Consider the following 14,410-nt stretch of genomic DNA (forward strand, 5'->3'; position numbering starts at 1 on the left):
TAAAAGGCTTCCAGACTTCGAGCTCTGGGGCCGCGTGGGGTGGTGGCGGCGGGCGGAGAAGGAGACAGGCCAGGCCGGAGGGTGGGGGGGGTCACCCTCGCTTCTCTCTGCTTCCTCCAGGGTGGCAGGGGGACTGGGTGGCGTCCCAGCACTGCCGGGAGTGACCCCTGAGTGGTGACGGCTCCTGGGCCCATGGGAGCCTGCGGGGGGCCTGCTGTTGGAGGGCTCCGAGCACTGCTTTTGGAGCCCTGCTCTACTCCCCTGGAGCGGAGAGTGGCAGGGGTAGGAGAGGCGGGCAGCTGTGAGGTGGGGGGGGGGTCGGGGTGCGCTGGCCTGGTTCCAGCGACAGTGGCCGTCCTGGCCCTCCTAGCAGCCAGCGCTGGGGGTCCGCTGTGCGCTCGCCCCTGCCCCGCGCCCGCCGGGCAGGCTGGGGGAATGAGCCGGTGCAGGAGAGCCCCTGGGAGGCGAGCTGGCGCGAGGAACAGCCCTATCGACCGTTTTTTATTTGAAGCAAGGCAACAGGCTTGGGTTCGAACCCCCAGCCCCACCCAGCTGTGCGTCTGTGTTCAGAACGCTCGAGCTCTCTGCGCCTCCGTGGCCTCATCTGCAAGGGGGCGATGGCTGGAGGGCTGGGGCGGGCTGCAAGACCAGCGCGCCCAGAGACTGACACGAGTCGTTCGTATCACGGACTGACGGCCCAGCAGCCGGCAGCTCAGGCCAAGGCACACAGGAGACCTTGGTTTGAACTCTGGCACCCCATGGTCCCTGGAGCGGCTGGGCGTGGTGGCACCTGAGCACTGAGCTGGGAGCAGTCCTTCTGCTCTGCCACGTTGCCCCACCCCAGCTCTGCAGGGAGAGGCCTGTGAGCAATGAACACTGATGGGTACAGCCCCCAAACACACGCACACACACACGCACACACACACACACACACACACACAGGCTTGTGTCTTGGCGCACACTTGTTTTGGTTGTTGGCTTTTGGGGGTCACACCCGGCGGTGCTCAGGGGTTGCTCCTGGTTCTGCACTCAGAAATCATTCCTGGCGGTGCTCAGGGGGCCACCTGTGATGCTGGGGATGGAACCTGGGCTGGCAAACGCCCTCCCTGCCGTCCCGTAGCTCCGGCCCCGCGGCACACTTGTTTCTTCAGGCAGCCTGTGTCTGCGCTGCCCCTCAGGGCTTGCGGGAGGAAGGGGCAGTTCCTCGCCGTTGTCCCCTCCTGGTGCCGTGCTCACACCGCCCGCACTCACCCCGCACCCTCCTCCCTCGGGATTGGGGCTTTGGGTCCGCCTGGCTGCCCCATCCCCTAGACCAGGAGCTCCTGGAGGGCAGGCCGGGCTCGGGACCCTGGGGAGTCTGTACCCAGCCCAGGGACAGAGCCGGGGTGGGTGTGAGGGCTGCTCGAGCAAGGGGAGGCCACGGCTGACCCCTTGTCCCTCTTGCCTCTTGCAGATGGGAGGAAGAACTGGCCAAGCGCATGAACCTGCAGACCATGGTGGACACGCTGCAGGAGGTAAGAGACGAGCTGCAGGAGCACCTGCCCCAGGACAGAACAAAGCCGGGGCCGTGCCCAGCCCGGCGTCTGCTCCAGGGCAGTTTCGGGCAGAGGCCCAGTGCTCTGGCCCAGCACGGGGAAGGGGCTGACTGCCGGGGGCACGTCCCCAGCCCCCGGGATGGCTGTGATGTCACATGTCTGGCTCAGGCCCTTCTGCGCACCTTGGCTGGCCTCCCGGCCCGAGGCCTGGCCCTTCTGAAAAGTGGCCCTCTGGGGCCGGAGCAGTAAGACAGCAGGCAGGACCCTTGCTCTGCATGCAGACGACCTGGGTTTGGTCCCCGGCATCAGAGAAGGTGTCCCCGAGCCCACCAGGAGGGATCCCTGAGCACAGAGCCAGGAGTAACCCCTGAGCACTCCCAGCGGTGGCCCCCAAACAGAAATGAAACAAAGAAAGTTGCCCTCCCTCTGATCCTGAAAGCAGCTGCCAGAAGCTAGAGACAGATTCTCGACCACCCTCCCCCTCCCCCCCCCCCGCCTTGGCATCCCCTGCGCCAGAGGGTGAGATACAGGCACGCCCCACCTTCTGTTCATCACAGAGGGGCTTTGCACTTCGAAAGTCTGCCATGCGCCTAAGTGGAACCCTGGGACCTTTCAGAAAAGCACAGGGAAGGAAATGCAGTTCCCCACACAGCTGGTGGAGTGGCTGGTGTGTGCCTGACCCCAGGGCACAGCCCTTGGCACACACGCACACACGCATGCACACACACACACACACACAGACACACACAGCCTGCTTGTGAGTTCTGAGCTGACGTTGCACCTACATTTTGAACCTGCTCCGGGTGTCAGACTCTGTTCACTTGTGCCCATTCTTGGGGCTGGAGCGATAGCACAGCGGGTAGGGCGTTTGCCTTGCACGCAGCCGACCCGGGTTCGATTCCCAGCATCCCCTATTCCTGACTGCATGAGCCAGGAGTAACCCCTGTGCATCGCCAGATGTGACCCAAAAAGAAAAAAACAAACAAAAAAAACCAAAAAACTTGTGCCCATTTTTTTCTTACCTGCAGTGGCTTCCTCCCTGCACTAAAGCGTCCCCTGACAGGTGTTCCCAGCTGGGCAGTGCCCGCCCCCTGGGCTCTCAGGTGCCTGACCTGGGTGTGGGTTGGCGTCCAGGGCTCTGGATGCCTAAAGCCTCCCCCGTCTCCGTCCCCCGTAGGCAGCTCAGGAGGCTGAAGCCATCCAGGAGGAGATGAACGAGAAGATCGAGCGGCTCAAAGCCGAGCTGGTGGTGTTTAAGGGGCTCATGAGCGACGTAAGTGCCACCACCGGCCACACCCCTCCCAGACGTCACCACCTCCCTCCGCCCGCCCCGCCCCCATCATGCAAGGTGCTTCATTCACTCGGCCGCCCCAGAGCTGGCTTCTAGTTAGAGTCCTGGCTGGCTGCGTTTGGCCCTGAGGATGACCGATGCATCGGAGACCAGGCGTCCCCCCCTCACTCCCGCTTCCCTCGACCTGAGCAGAGATGCATTAATCTGCCGCTTAACTCATCCCGCCCTCCCCTGGGCCTGCGCCTCCCATGGTCTGAGTGTGTGTGTTCCCACGGGGCGGGCGAGTGGGGGCCAAGGCCTGCGGGCGGCAGGGGGGCCGGTGGGTGAGGGGGACACGGCAGGTGGTGGAGCCTGGCCCCCGTGGCTGACCCGTGCCGGCCCGAGTAATGCCCGGCTGGCTGTGCAGAGCTGGGAGGGGCCGGCGTGTGTGTGGCCCTCGGAGACCCAGGGCCGGTCGGAGTCCTGGTGGGGAGCAGTCCAGGTCTCCTGCCACCCGCGAGCTCGGGGTCATCGTGTGTCGGGGAGACCCTGCCAGCTGGGACTGGCTTCTGGGCCGAGGGCGTCAGGCTAGGTGTGGCTGGCGGGGCCCGGTGAGCCTCGTGTCTGCGGGCGAGGAGGCCCAGCACCTTAGTGTTGGCTTGTGGGCACCAGGTGGGGTTCAGGGGGGACGTTTGGACTGGACGAGCAGCGTACATGGCGGGGGATGGGGATCTCTCAACAGTCAGACCAGACCTTCCCGCCTTCCCGCCCTCTCTGCACCAACTGACACTGTCCGCGGGGAGGACGCCTGCGGAGACGCCCCCACACAGGGCCCCCACCCCAGGATCTGCCCCTCTCCAGAGTCCCCAGCGCCCCTGCCACCCCCCCCGCCCGCCCCTCCCCCACTACACAGACCCCCCCTCCCCACCCCCACCCCGCATGCCGGCTCCCTCCCCCGCTCGTGTAACCCCTGCTGTCCTCCCTGCAGCCCATGACAGACCTGGACACAAAGATCCAAGAAAAGGCCATGAAGGTGGACATGGACATCTGCCGCCGCATCGACATCACGGCCAAGCTGTGCGATGTCGCGCAGCAGCGGAACTCGGAAGACGTGTCCAAGATCTTCCAGGTGACTAGGGCCGCCCTGCTCCCCGCCTGCCCCCGCCCCCGCCTCCCGAGCCGCCCCCCCCGCCCCCCCTCACAGCCCGACACCCCCGCACCCCCCTGCCACACCCCCCCACGCCCCCCGCCTGCCCACCGGAGCTAGCAGCCTGCACCCACAGGGACTCACACAGCCAATTCCGTCTGTAAATACCCTCGGCCGAGGAAAACAGTCGACGGGGGGGCTCAAGGAGGGCAGACAGGGGGCTAGGACAGAGGGCTTCTGGCCACCCATCCCCGGCCTCATCCTCTGGACGCCGTGCTGCAGGGGCCCCCATGAGCCCTCCTGCGCCCCGGCACATGAGACTGGGAATGCTGAAGAGGAGCAGCCGGCCTCGACTACTGCCCGTCCCACCGAGGGTCTCTTAATCCAGCCCCCGCTCCGCCCCATCAGTGGTTGAGTCCCGAGGGAAGGTGACCCCCCCCAGCTAGTCCAGGGTGGACTGTCCCTCCAGGAGGGCAGGGAGCTAGTCCGGCCCCCCCCGAGGGCACTGGCTGTTCTCGGCTCCCAGAGTAGGGTGGGGAGGGGTACTGGGCTCTGGCTTTTGCTTGGGTCCGGAGCGGTCCGGTGTGTTGTGCTTTGCGTGTGTGAGTGCGGGTGCCGTGGGCGCCGGGGGGGAGAGCTAGGCTTGCCTGCGCCGTCCCCCTGCTCCGAACATCCGCTGGAAAGCTTGGGGCCTCCATTGCCGGCTCCCTGTGCTTGGGACCGAAGGAGCTGGGGGAGCCGTGGGACCCCCTGGTTCCTCCCTCCACTGCCAGCCGCTGCCTTGGCCCGAGATCGGGGAGGTGGCAGAGCAAGGGTGTCTCTGCCAGGCCGGCCCCGGAGCACCCCGTGCATCTGTGTGCTCCAGCCTGGCCTTGTCCCCTCCCCAAGGCCGAGGGGCGCCTTCTCTAGTGAAGGGAGCGGCAGCACTGATGTGGCCCCTGCGGGGAAGGGAGCAGCCCCTGAGACGCCCATCCCGCATGCCCGGCCTCCTCATGCTTCCTGCTAACGCCACTCCCCCCACCTTGAGACCCTGCGCTTCCTCCCAGCACCGAGCTGCGTCCCATCCATCCATCCGGGGGGGGTGGCCCGGCGTGGACTCCATCCCTGCAGGAACCCTCTCCCCACCCCGAGTGACCCCAGTGTCTCTCTTCCCGGGGCAGGTGGTCCCCAAGAAGAAGGAACGGAAGGTGGCATCAGAGGAGGACTCGTCGGAGCAGGAGGGGGAGGTGACGAGGTTCTCAGACGACGAGGTCGGCTCCATGAACATCACCGACGAGATGAAGCGCATGTTCAACCAGCTGTGAGTGCTCCCGCTCTTGGGGGCCCAGGGAGGCAGACCGGGGGTGCGCCGGAGGGCGTCCGCAGAGGGGCTCGGACCTCTGAAGGTCCAGCACCGGGAGTCACGGGAACATTCAGCCCTTGGGAAGGTCATGCTTTCAGAAAGGGCCAGGTGGGTGTGAGGGAGTACTTAGGGAAGCACTTGATCAAGCTGCAGACCCCCTACCCCCACCCCATGCTCCCATACACGGGTTTCCCTGAGCCTGGGACCACCAAGTGGGACCTTCACCGGGACCCATAGCACCCTGGCCAAGGGACATTCCCGTGCAGCCTCCTAAACAGGACGTCCTGATGGTCTGCTCCAGGGAGAGGAACCCTTGCCGACAGTGCTCAGAGGGGACTCGGCCCTGGAGCCCCTTCTCACGCTGGTCGGGCCGGGCTGGGACGACCCCCCCCCCCCGCCCGCATGCTTTCAGAAGCTGATACGTGTCTGCCTGTTCAGGCTTCAGTGACTCAGAGTCCCCCTGCCCCCCCAATCCATTCCCCATCACACCCCCTCGCCCCGTTTCCCTTGACTGAGGTGGGGATGCTTTGGGCCAGCTGGTGGCCACGGGGGTGGGGGTGGGGTGGGCATTGCTATTTGAAGATGGCAGAGGTTCTTGATTTCCCCTCCCCCGCCACTTTGCATGATGGTCTCATCTTTGGGGGGGATGAGAAGGACAAGGACCCGGCACTGGGCCTTGGTTCTCTGAACACTGTCTTGGGCAGGATCGTGGTGGAGCTCAAGGGCTTCTCTGAGGGACCCATTTTGCTAGGGAGAATCCGACTGCACAGGAAGAGGGTGCCGCTGCAAGGGAGACCCTGGCCCCCAAGAGCAGCCAGGGCATGGGGGGTGTGAGGTGGGGGCTTCCGCAGTGGTACTCCGCGTCCCAAAGCTCACTCGGCTGCCGCAGAAACAAAAGCCCCCAAGTGTCGACAGGATTCTGGCCACATGGATTTATCTGCCTTAACGTTGCCTTCATCCATTGAGAAGAAAACACTCATCTCACCCCACCCCTGCAGTTCCAGCCAAGGCCCCCCCACCAACCCCACCCCAGGCGGCCTCAGTCTCCCCCTGACATCAGCATCAAAGCCGGCGGAGGCCCACGCCCCAGGCCTGCCCCTGGCCAGTTCCACTGAAGTCAGATTAAGGGCCCCGTGTCTGGGCCGCTTTTGTTCTGAGCCAGATCAGCGGCCCGGGCTCCTTACCAAGGCGGAGGGGAGGGGCTGGCTGCCGTCTGGCGTGGAAGCCCTGCCCTCCCAATCTGATCCGTGGGGCTCGGGCCGCCTGGGGAGCCCCGCTCTGGTCCCTGTCTTCCTGTCCTCGCCGGCTCCGCTTCCTCCGCTGGCCTTTCCCCACCAGAGCAGGGCCTCTGGGCAGGAAGTGAAGTCAGCGGTTCAGTATGCGATGAGGTGTAGGGGCACCCAGCCCACAGCTCTGTCCCCGGCAGCTCCCCGCCCCCGCCCCCCGCTTGGGTCCCGGACGGAGTCTCCTGCCGGTGGCCCTGGCAGGAGCTGCTTTTCAGTGTGGCTCCAAGGGGTGTGCTCCCTGCATCTGGTTTTCGGCTCTTGTCTCCTGCAGACCCAGGCAGCCGAACAGTACACATTCTCACTTGGGGTTTGCTTCCTGTTCAGTAGTCCCCCGCCTGGCCCCCCGGGTGGGTGTCTGTGTGTAGATGGGGGGCGGTGCTTCCTCCCTCTGCCCAGGGGGAGCCCTGGCAAGGGAAGCTGGAGTCTTGGAACCCTCATCCTCCTCCGGCTCCGGCCGATGACAGCCTCCCCCTTGGGGCCGCGGGCCTGGGGATGTGGGACTGTGAGGATCCCCTCCGCCTGGGGTGGCCTGAGTGTCTCTGGGAAGCCCCCAGAAGACCCAGCTCGCCTACTCCCAGACTAGGGAGGCCCAAGATGCAGACTCGGACTTTGTGTGCAAAGCTCAGAGGCCCACTGGGTTCCTCTGGGCCTCAGTTTCTTCACCTGCGAGATGGGAAGATCCCGCACTCACCTCTGCGGTGGTTGTGAGGGTGGGCCACGAATGCATGCGCAGGGCTGCAGTGGTAGCACAGCGGGGAGGGCGTCTGCCTTGCACACGGCTGACCCGGGTTCGATTCCTGGCATCCCAGGTGGTTCCCTGAGCACCGCCATGAGTGATTCCTGAGTGCAGAGCCAGGAGTAACCCCTGTGCATTGTCGGGTGTGACCCAAAAAGACAAAGGGGGAAAAAAAGAAAAGAAAAGAAAGAGAGTGCATTCATAGCCATGCCTGTAGCTCAGTCCTGTGCGAGCACACACAAGTGTGCGTGGTGGTGTTTGGACGAGGGGGACAGAGCTGTAGGACGCAGACAGAGCTGGCTTCCGGCCCGGTCTCTGCCCCGGGCTGGCAGCGTGATGACAGACTCTCTCTGAACTGCAGTTTCTGCAGTCACCGAATGGGAACAGTAACATCTCTCCCCCCCTCCCCCCCCACACACACAGAAGATGGCAGGAAGCTGCTCAGGCCTAGTCAGGGTGCAAGAAATGAATTGGTGGGGGACCAGAGCGATAGGACAGCAGGGAGGGCGCTTGCCTTGCCTGTGGCTGACCTAGGCTCTATCCCCGGCATCCTACATTGTCCCTGGAGCACCACCAGGAATGATTCCTGAGTGCAGAGCCAGGAGTAACCCCTGAGCACTGCTGGGTGTGGCCCATAAAAACAAACAAAAAAAGTCTTGTTGGGGCAGGGTAGGGGGGATAGCACAGTGGTTAGGGCACATGCCCAGTATGCATCTGACCCGCGTTCGATTCCTGGGACCACATGGTCCCCGAGCACTGCCAGGCATGGCCCTGGATGCCCACAGAACCGCGGGGGTAACCGAGCAGCTCTGCATCCTTGGGCCTTTTATTGAGTCCCCAGCTGGGTTGGTGGAGATTCACTGGAGGGGCGGGGCAGAAGAGGAGAGAGAGGGAGAGAGACTGGGGCCTGGGAGAAAGCTGGAGGGGGGTGGAGCACTTGCCTTCTGGGGCACCTCTCACCCCCATTCACCCATCACTGCTGGATATGGCTCAGGGGGCACCAACAGAAGCTGGTAAATGAGTGGGGGGAAAGTCACAGAATTGGGTTTGGAGAGATAGTACAGCGGGGAGGGCACACGGTCCACCTGGGTTTGATCCCAAGCCCTGTCAGGAGTGATCCCCGAGCACAGAGCCAGGAGGAAGCCCTGAGCATTGTCGGATGTGACCCAGACCCCCTTGCCCCCACCCCCACACAACACACACACACACACACACACACACACACACACACACACACACAATGGGTGTGGGGAGGACAGTCCCATGTGTCGCTCTGTAAATAACACCTGCATGCATTTTGCATCTTTAAGAGTCAGGTTCCATGCTCAGGCGAGTCCCCTTTGGGCAGAGGTTGCCCCTGGGAGCCTGGCCCTGCTGACCCCCGCCCTTCCCTCGCCCCATGTAGGCGCGAGACCTTCGACTTTGACGACGACTGTGACAGCCTGACGTGGGAGGAGAACGAGGACACGCTGCTGCTCTGGGAGGACTTCACCAACTGCAACCCGTCCATCGAGCTGCAAGGCGAGGTGCGTGCCAGGTCCCGCCCAACCCCCCCCCCCCCGCCCCGCGCCCAGGGCCCCGGCCCACAGCCCACACTCCCCGTCCCCTCTGCTCTGTCTCCAGCAGGAGGAGAACCTGGGCAACTTGATCCACGAGACGGAATCCTTCTTCAAGACGAGAGACAAAGAGTACCAGGAGACCATAGGCCAGATCGAGGTGAGGAGGCCCTGAGCCCCTCCAGGTCCCCCCGAGGCCGGGCCTGGCGACCTTCCAGGCCCCACTGACTCCTCCCTGGGTGCCTGTTCAGGGCCTCAGGCCTCGGGTCTGTGAAATGGGTGGAGGTGGTCACCCCTCTCTGGCCCAGCTGTTCAGCTGAAATGATTCCTGGGGGCGGGGGGGGGCAGCTGACATTTGAGTGGCACCACGGTCCGCTTTTGCAGGACCCCTTCCCTGGTCCCCGAACTCCTGGGTGCCCCGTCTTACAGGGGAGGAGTTGAGTCTAAGAGAGATCAAGTGACTCCCCAGGCCTCAGAGTCGGGAGGAGCCCAGCTCCCCGTGCTCCGGGCCCCAGGGGGAGTTTCACGGTCCCGTGTTGGGGCTGGAACAGGAGAAGGCCAGACCCGGCCCTGGAGGGCGCAGCAGGTCACAGGGAGGCGGGAATAGGAAAGGACTCAAGGGCTTGTGCCCCTGGAGGCGCTCGGCCGGAGAGTTGGACCCTGGGCTGCTCCCCCCAACCCCAGTCCCCAGAAGCAGTCAGTCCTCGAGGGCCCAGAGCAGGGGGCAGCAGGGAGGTTGATGCCCATGCGGCAGGGCCCGGGGGCCTCCAGGGGTGGCCTTGCGCCTCCCAACACTGAGGAGGACTGGGCCTCACGCCTCCCCCTGCGGTTCCCCTCAGCTGGAGCTGGCCACGGCCAAGAGCGACATGAACCGGCACTTGCACGAGTACATGGAGATGTGCAGCATGAAGCGGGGCCTGGACGTGCAGATGGAGACCTGCCGGCGCCTCATCAAGGGCTCCGCAGACAGGTACACCCTGCAGGCGGGGGCTGGCGGCCTTCCCCCTCCTCCCTCCCTCCCTCCCTCCCTCCCTCCCTCCCTCCCTCCCTCCCTCCCTTCTTCCTTCCTTCCTTCCTTCCTTCCTTCCTTCCTTCCTTCCTTCCTTCCTTCCTCCCTCCCTCCCTCCCTTCCTTCCTTCCTTCCTTCCTTCCTTCCTTCCTTCCTTCCTTCCTTCCTTCCTTCTTCTGTCCCTCCCCCTCCCTCCCTCCGTCCCTCCCTTCTTCTTTCCTCCTTCCATTCAGGCATCCATCCACCCATCCCTCACCTGTCTATCCATCTCTTTATTCCGCCATGCATTCACCTCTCCATCCATCCAGCCATCTTTCCCTCCCTCCCTCCATCCAGTTGTCCATCTATTCTTGCATCTATCATGTCATCGATCCCATTGTCTGTTCATCTGTCGGTCTTGTCATCTGTCTAATGGTCCATCCATCAAGCCTCTGTCCACCTGTCCCGCCCTCTGTACACACCTCCGTCTCTCCGTCCACCTGCTATGCGCTAGACAACTTACCTGTTAGCCTTGTGCGCCTCCTGCAACAGCCCTGCCCCCCCCACCCCATTCAACAGCTCCCTTGAAAGGCCCGCTGGGTGGGGGGGCGGGGGGCAGTGGGGAGCCCAGGGAAGCGAGAACAGTAAAGGGAGACTGATGTCGCATCAGCCACGGAGGGGGACCAACTCACGGGGCCACTGCCTTCAGAACACAGGCGCCCCAGGGAGCCGGGTGCGCGGAGAGAACAGAAACCAGATGCTGAAATGCTCCGCACAGACATGCCCGCTGGCATCACGCACCTCCATCGTCCTGGTTCTGGGTGATTGACGCCTGCTGGCCAGCCGTGCTCTGGGCATAGGCATTTAGCACGTCCGACCCTCAGCTCCGGCCAGCCACACTCCGCCCCTCCCCAGATTAGAGGGTGCTTGAGCTGCGTTTCCTGCTCCCAAGGGACCGCCAGGACCCAGGGAAGTGAGAGGCTGGCGCAGCCGGGGCCGGGAGCTCTCCAGAGCCTCGTCCCACTCCTGAGCCTTGAAGCTCCGAGAAGCAGAGCGGGCGGGGGGCGGGCGGCTTGCAGCAGCACAGGTTTCTCTTGGGAGGGCGACTTTGCGGGAGTGGCTGGTCAGCTGTTCCCACTCCCCGCCTGCCCCCTTCGGAGGTGCTCGGGCTGCCCCCTGACGCTGCCCCCTTCTCTCCCACCCCCAGGAACTCGCCCTCCCCCAGCTCCGTGGCCAGCAGCGACTCGGGAAGCACAGACGAGATCCAGGACGAGTTTGAGCGGGAGGCAGATGTGGAGCCCATGGTCAGCTGATGATGGACGCGCCCTCCGTGCCCAGGGGCCTTGGCGACCGGGCCTCTGGCCCTCTCCCCGGGGGGCCAGGACGGCTTCTACAAGTGGGGCGCCAGTGTCCACCCCACAGACTGCTCTGTCCGCCTTCTCTGGAGGCTGAAGGACCGCTGCTTCCTTCTTTCCTTCCTTCCACCCACCGCCAGCCAGTGTCCCTTCTCCGTCCCTCCCCTCCCCCCCAAGGAATGGTGCTGTCAATTTCTAATCTCCACATCACAGATGCTGACTTCTGTCGGGACGATGCAGTGGGGACTGTGCCTTTTCCCTTAAGCTGAGCCACGTTGAGCTCCAAAGAATTATTCCTAACAGGTGTTTTTATACAGAACTCTAAGGCAGGGGGACCCCTGAGCTTGGCATGATTTTGGTTTTCGACCCTCCCACTTGCTCTTCTGATTGGCCGTGAGCTCTGCCCTCCCCCCCTTCCTCTGCCAGCCGGCTCCCAAGGAGCTGAGAGTTTGGGGTGGTCCGCTGCCGCCCCCCCCCCCCCGCCCCCAGCCCGGGCCGGAGCTGTTTGCTTCTACAACCTTTCAGTGCCTGGGTGGGGATCGCTCAGGTATTTGAGGAAGAAGAGACGGGAGGAACGGAGGGAAGACAAATTCTTCTTTTCTTTTTGGATTGAGTGGCACAGCAGCGGAGGGACAAGGCACTGGGGGGGAAAGGTGGAGCCTCACTGTGTTCAAACTACTATGCAAAAACAAAAACAAAACAAACAAAAAAAACCCCAAGCAAACAAAAGCTGCTCGCCTTATCTCACGGTTGGGGGCAGGCTTTCTCCCAGAGGGCTGCAAGGGGAGACAGTGCTAGGGTGATGCTCTGGGACCCGGACTCGGGGGAGGTGGGGTTCTCTCTAGTACGGTTAGTGGCCAGGCCTGGGTCCTGGGAGGCCCTTCGCCTGCCCACCTTTGTGGTTCCCCAGGGAGGCGGGGGTGTGGGCCGGGGGTGTCTTTGCCACAGTGACTTGATGGTTTTCTCTGCCCCAGCTGACAATCCAGGTTCTAGCTCTTCATGTCTCTGTGAGCAGGTGTCCAGGCCTGGTCCCCGCCCCCTGCTGCGGTCGGGCCAGGTTGGTGGTCGGTGTTGGCCTGCCGCTGGCTGTGCTGGTTGGACACTGTCCTTCTCCCCGGCCCCGCCCCCTCTGTGGACACTAGCTGGTGTAAGAAGGGGGTGGGGGCGTGGGCTGGTAAGGGTTGCTGGCGGGCTGGAGCTGGGGCAGCTGCAGCTCGAGGGCCAGCCTGGTTCTGCTCTGGACCCAGGATAGCCTCTTCCCATAGCGCACTTGGTGGACCACTTGGGGGCTCATCTGAGCCAGTATCTCCCCAAGACTTGAGTGCACCTGAGTCGAAGGGCACTGGGGTGAGACCACCTGCCCAGTCTCAGCATGGAGCTGGCCTTTGTTTTTTTTCCTTTTTTTCTTTCTCTCTTCCTTCCCTCCTCTCCTTCCCTCCTCTCCTTCCTTCCTTCCCTCCTCTCCTTCCTTCCTTCCTTCCTTCCTTCCTTCCTTCCTTCCTTCCTTCCTTCCTTCCTTCCTTCCTTCCTTCCTTCCTTCCTTCCTTCCCTTTCCCCTCTTTCTTCCTTCCTTCCTTCCCTTTCCCCTCTTTCTTTCTTTCTTTCTTTCTTTCTTTCTTTCTTTCTTTCTTTCTTTCTTTCTTTCTTTCTTTCTTTCTTTCTTTCTTTCTTTCTTTCTTTCTTTCTTTCTTTCTTTCTCATTCTCTCTCTGCCTTTTTTTAAAAAAATCCTTTTTATCCCCAGTGTCCCTTGAGTGATGGCTGGTCTATTTTTTTTTCTTGGTCCAGGAGCTCCCCCTGGAGGTCACAGTGAAATGTGCCCGGGGACCATGGTGCGTTCACAGGAGTTGGGGGACCGTGGGGGGCGCTGGCTCTGAGTCAGACAGTGGCTTCCAGGATATTAGCCAGCGACCTATAAGGACCTTCTTTTCCGTTTTCTGTTTTGCTGTCTTAAAATGGTTGTATATAATATTCATAATATATATATATATATAGAGAGAGAGAGAGAGAGGAGAGTATGTTAGTGCGTGTGATTTTTATTTATCAGAACTGGGTGGCCTTTATTGTGAGCTTTTTCTCCTTTTTTGACTGTTGTGGGGTGGCGGTGGGGCATGTCGCTGAGAGACCTCCACCCCCAGTATCTCTTACACCCCAGGGGTCCCTGGGCAGCTGTGAGGACCTGGGTCGGTGAACGGAGGAGAGACAGCCCCGACCCCTCCCTCGTGCCCGCACCCTGGATCTAAAGGTTTCAGGGTCCAGACCTCACCTGATTATTATTACCGTAGTTATTGTTTTAGCTTCTTCTGATTTTAACCAAAGGTTTTCAGAGCCAGTTGGGCTTGGACCTCAGCTGCTGAGAAGAGTTTCCGTTGCCGGGAAGGCAGAAAAATGGTCACCAAGGTGGTGTCCCCCACCCAGGGCCTAGGGAGCCTTGAAGGGGTACAGGCACCCGGGTTGTTCATGCAGGCGGTGGGGGGGCGTGACTGGTCTATCTTTAGAGTTACACAGTCAGCAACTGTGCATTTGAGGGTCACCAGGATGACCCACGCGGACAGGCATCCAGTGGTATTCGTTTTTTCTCCCAGTAGGACACAAAGGGTATGGGTCTCTGGCAGCTGGGGTACTCGGAATTTGGCAGCTGGCCAAATTGCTGCTTCCTGGGGGTGTGGGCTCGCTGCTCTGTTGAGGACGGGGGTGGGATGGGGGGCTAAGTGGGGAGGAGATGGCGACGGTGTAGCCCGCCCACCACCTGGGCACGGGGTCCTGGGTCTCGACCATGCTGCTTCCCCCCACCAAGTTCTCTTTGAGCTAGACGCCAGTGCCCCCCCCCCACATTGTCTGCCTGGGCTCGAGCCCACAGCTTGCCAAGAAAGACCCCAACCCTTACTGGGGCGGGTCCAGTGGGTGCCAGCTGGCCCGCCCTTCGTCACGCTGTAAATAGTCCAGTTCGCTTTCCTATTCCTCAGCCCGGTGTCATATTGACACTGGTAGTTTAGAGCCATCCTCAGATGGACTCCCCCGCCCTGTCCTCTCTCGCCCTCCTGTTTCAGGGGGTCTTTGGAGAAGAGAGGCTTGGGTTGGGCCAGGGAGCACAGCTCCCTCGGGGAACCGACACACTCGCACACACACACGCCCGCACTCACGCACTCACGCACTCACGCACATACATACTCCGTCCTGTGAGGCCGGGGGGTTT

At 62.5% G+C, this 14,410-nt stretch overlaps 1 protein-coding gene across 3 annotated transcripts in view; it reads left to right on the forward strand.

Moving 5' to 3' along the window:
• The window catches only part of IFFO2 (intermediate filament family orphan 2), a 38,336-nt gene extending 25,666 nt beyond the window's left edge, over nucleotides 1–12,670 (forward strand). Inside the window, exons 2-9 of one of the 3 annotated variants that reach the window (XM_055138731.1) lie at nucleotides 1,454–1,514; nucleotides 2,713–2,808; nucleotides 3,794–3,934; nucleotides 5,113–5,252; nucleotides 8,722–8,842; nucleotides 8,943–9,032; nucleotides 9,712–9,842; nucleotides 11,068–12,670. In XM_055138731.1, the coding sequence (XP_054994706.1) occupies nucleotides 1,454–1,514; nucleotides 2,713–2,808; nucleotides 3,794–3,934; nucleotides 5,113–5,252; nucleotides 8,722–8,842; nucleotides 8,943–9,032; nucleotides 9,712–9,842; nucleotides 11,068–11,173 (886 nt within the window). In that variant the 3' untranslated portion in view covers nucleotides 11,174–12,670. Of the gene's footprint in view, nucleotides 1–1,453; nucleotides 1,515–2,712; nucleotides 2,809–3,793; nucleotides 3,935–5,112; nucleotides 5,253–8,721; nucleotides 8,843–8,939; nucleotides 9,033–9,711; nucleotides 9,843–11,067 lie in introns of all 3 variants that reach the window. The other 2 variants (XM_004603671.2, XM_055138732.1) reach the window with 2 other exon arrangements.
• Nucleotides 12,671–14,410: the final 1,740 nt, after the last annotated feature.

Source organism: Sorex araneus, chromosome 5 (genome assembly GCF_027595985.1).
Source record: "Sorex araneus isolate mSorAra2 chromosome 5, mSorAra2.pri, whole genome shotgun sequence".
NCBI classification, from domain to species: domain Eukaryota; kingdom Metazoa; phylum Chordata; class Mammalia; order Eulipotyphla; family Soricidae; genus Sorex; species Sorex araneus.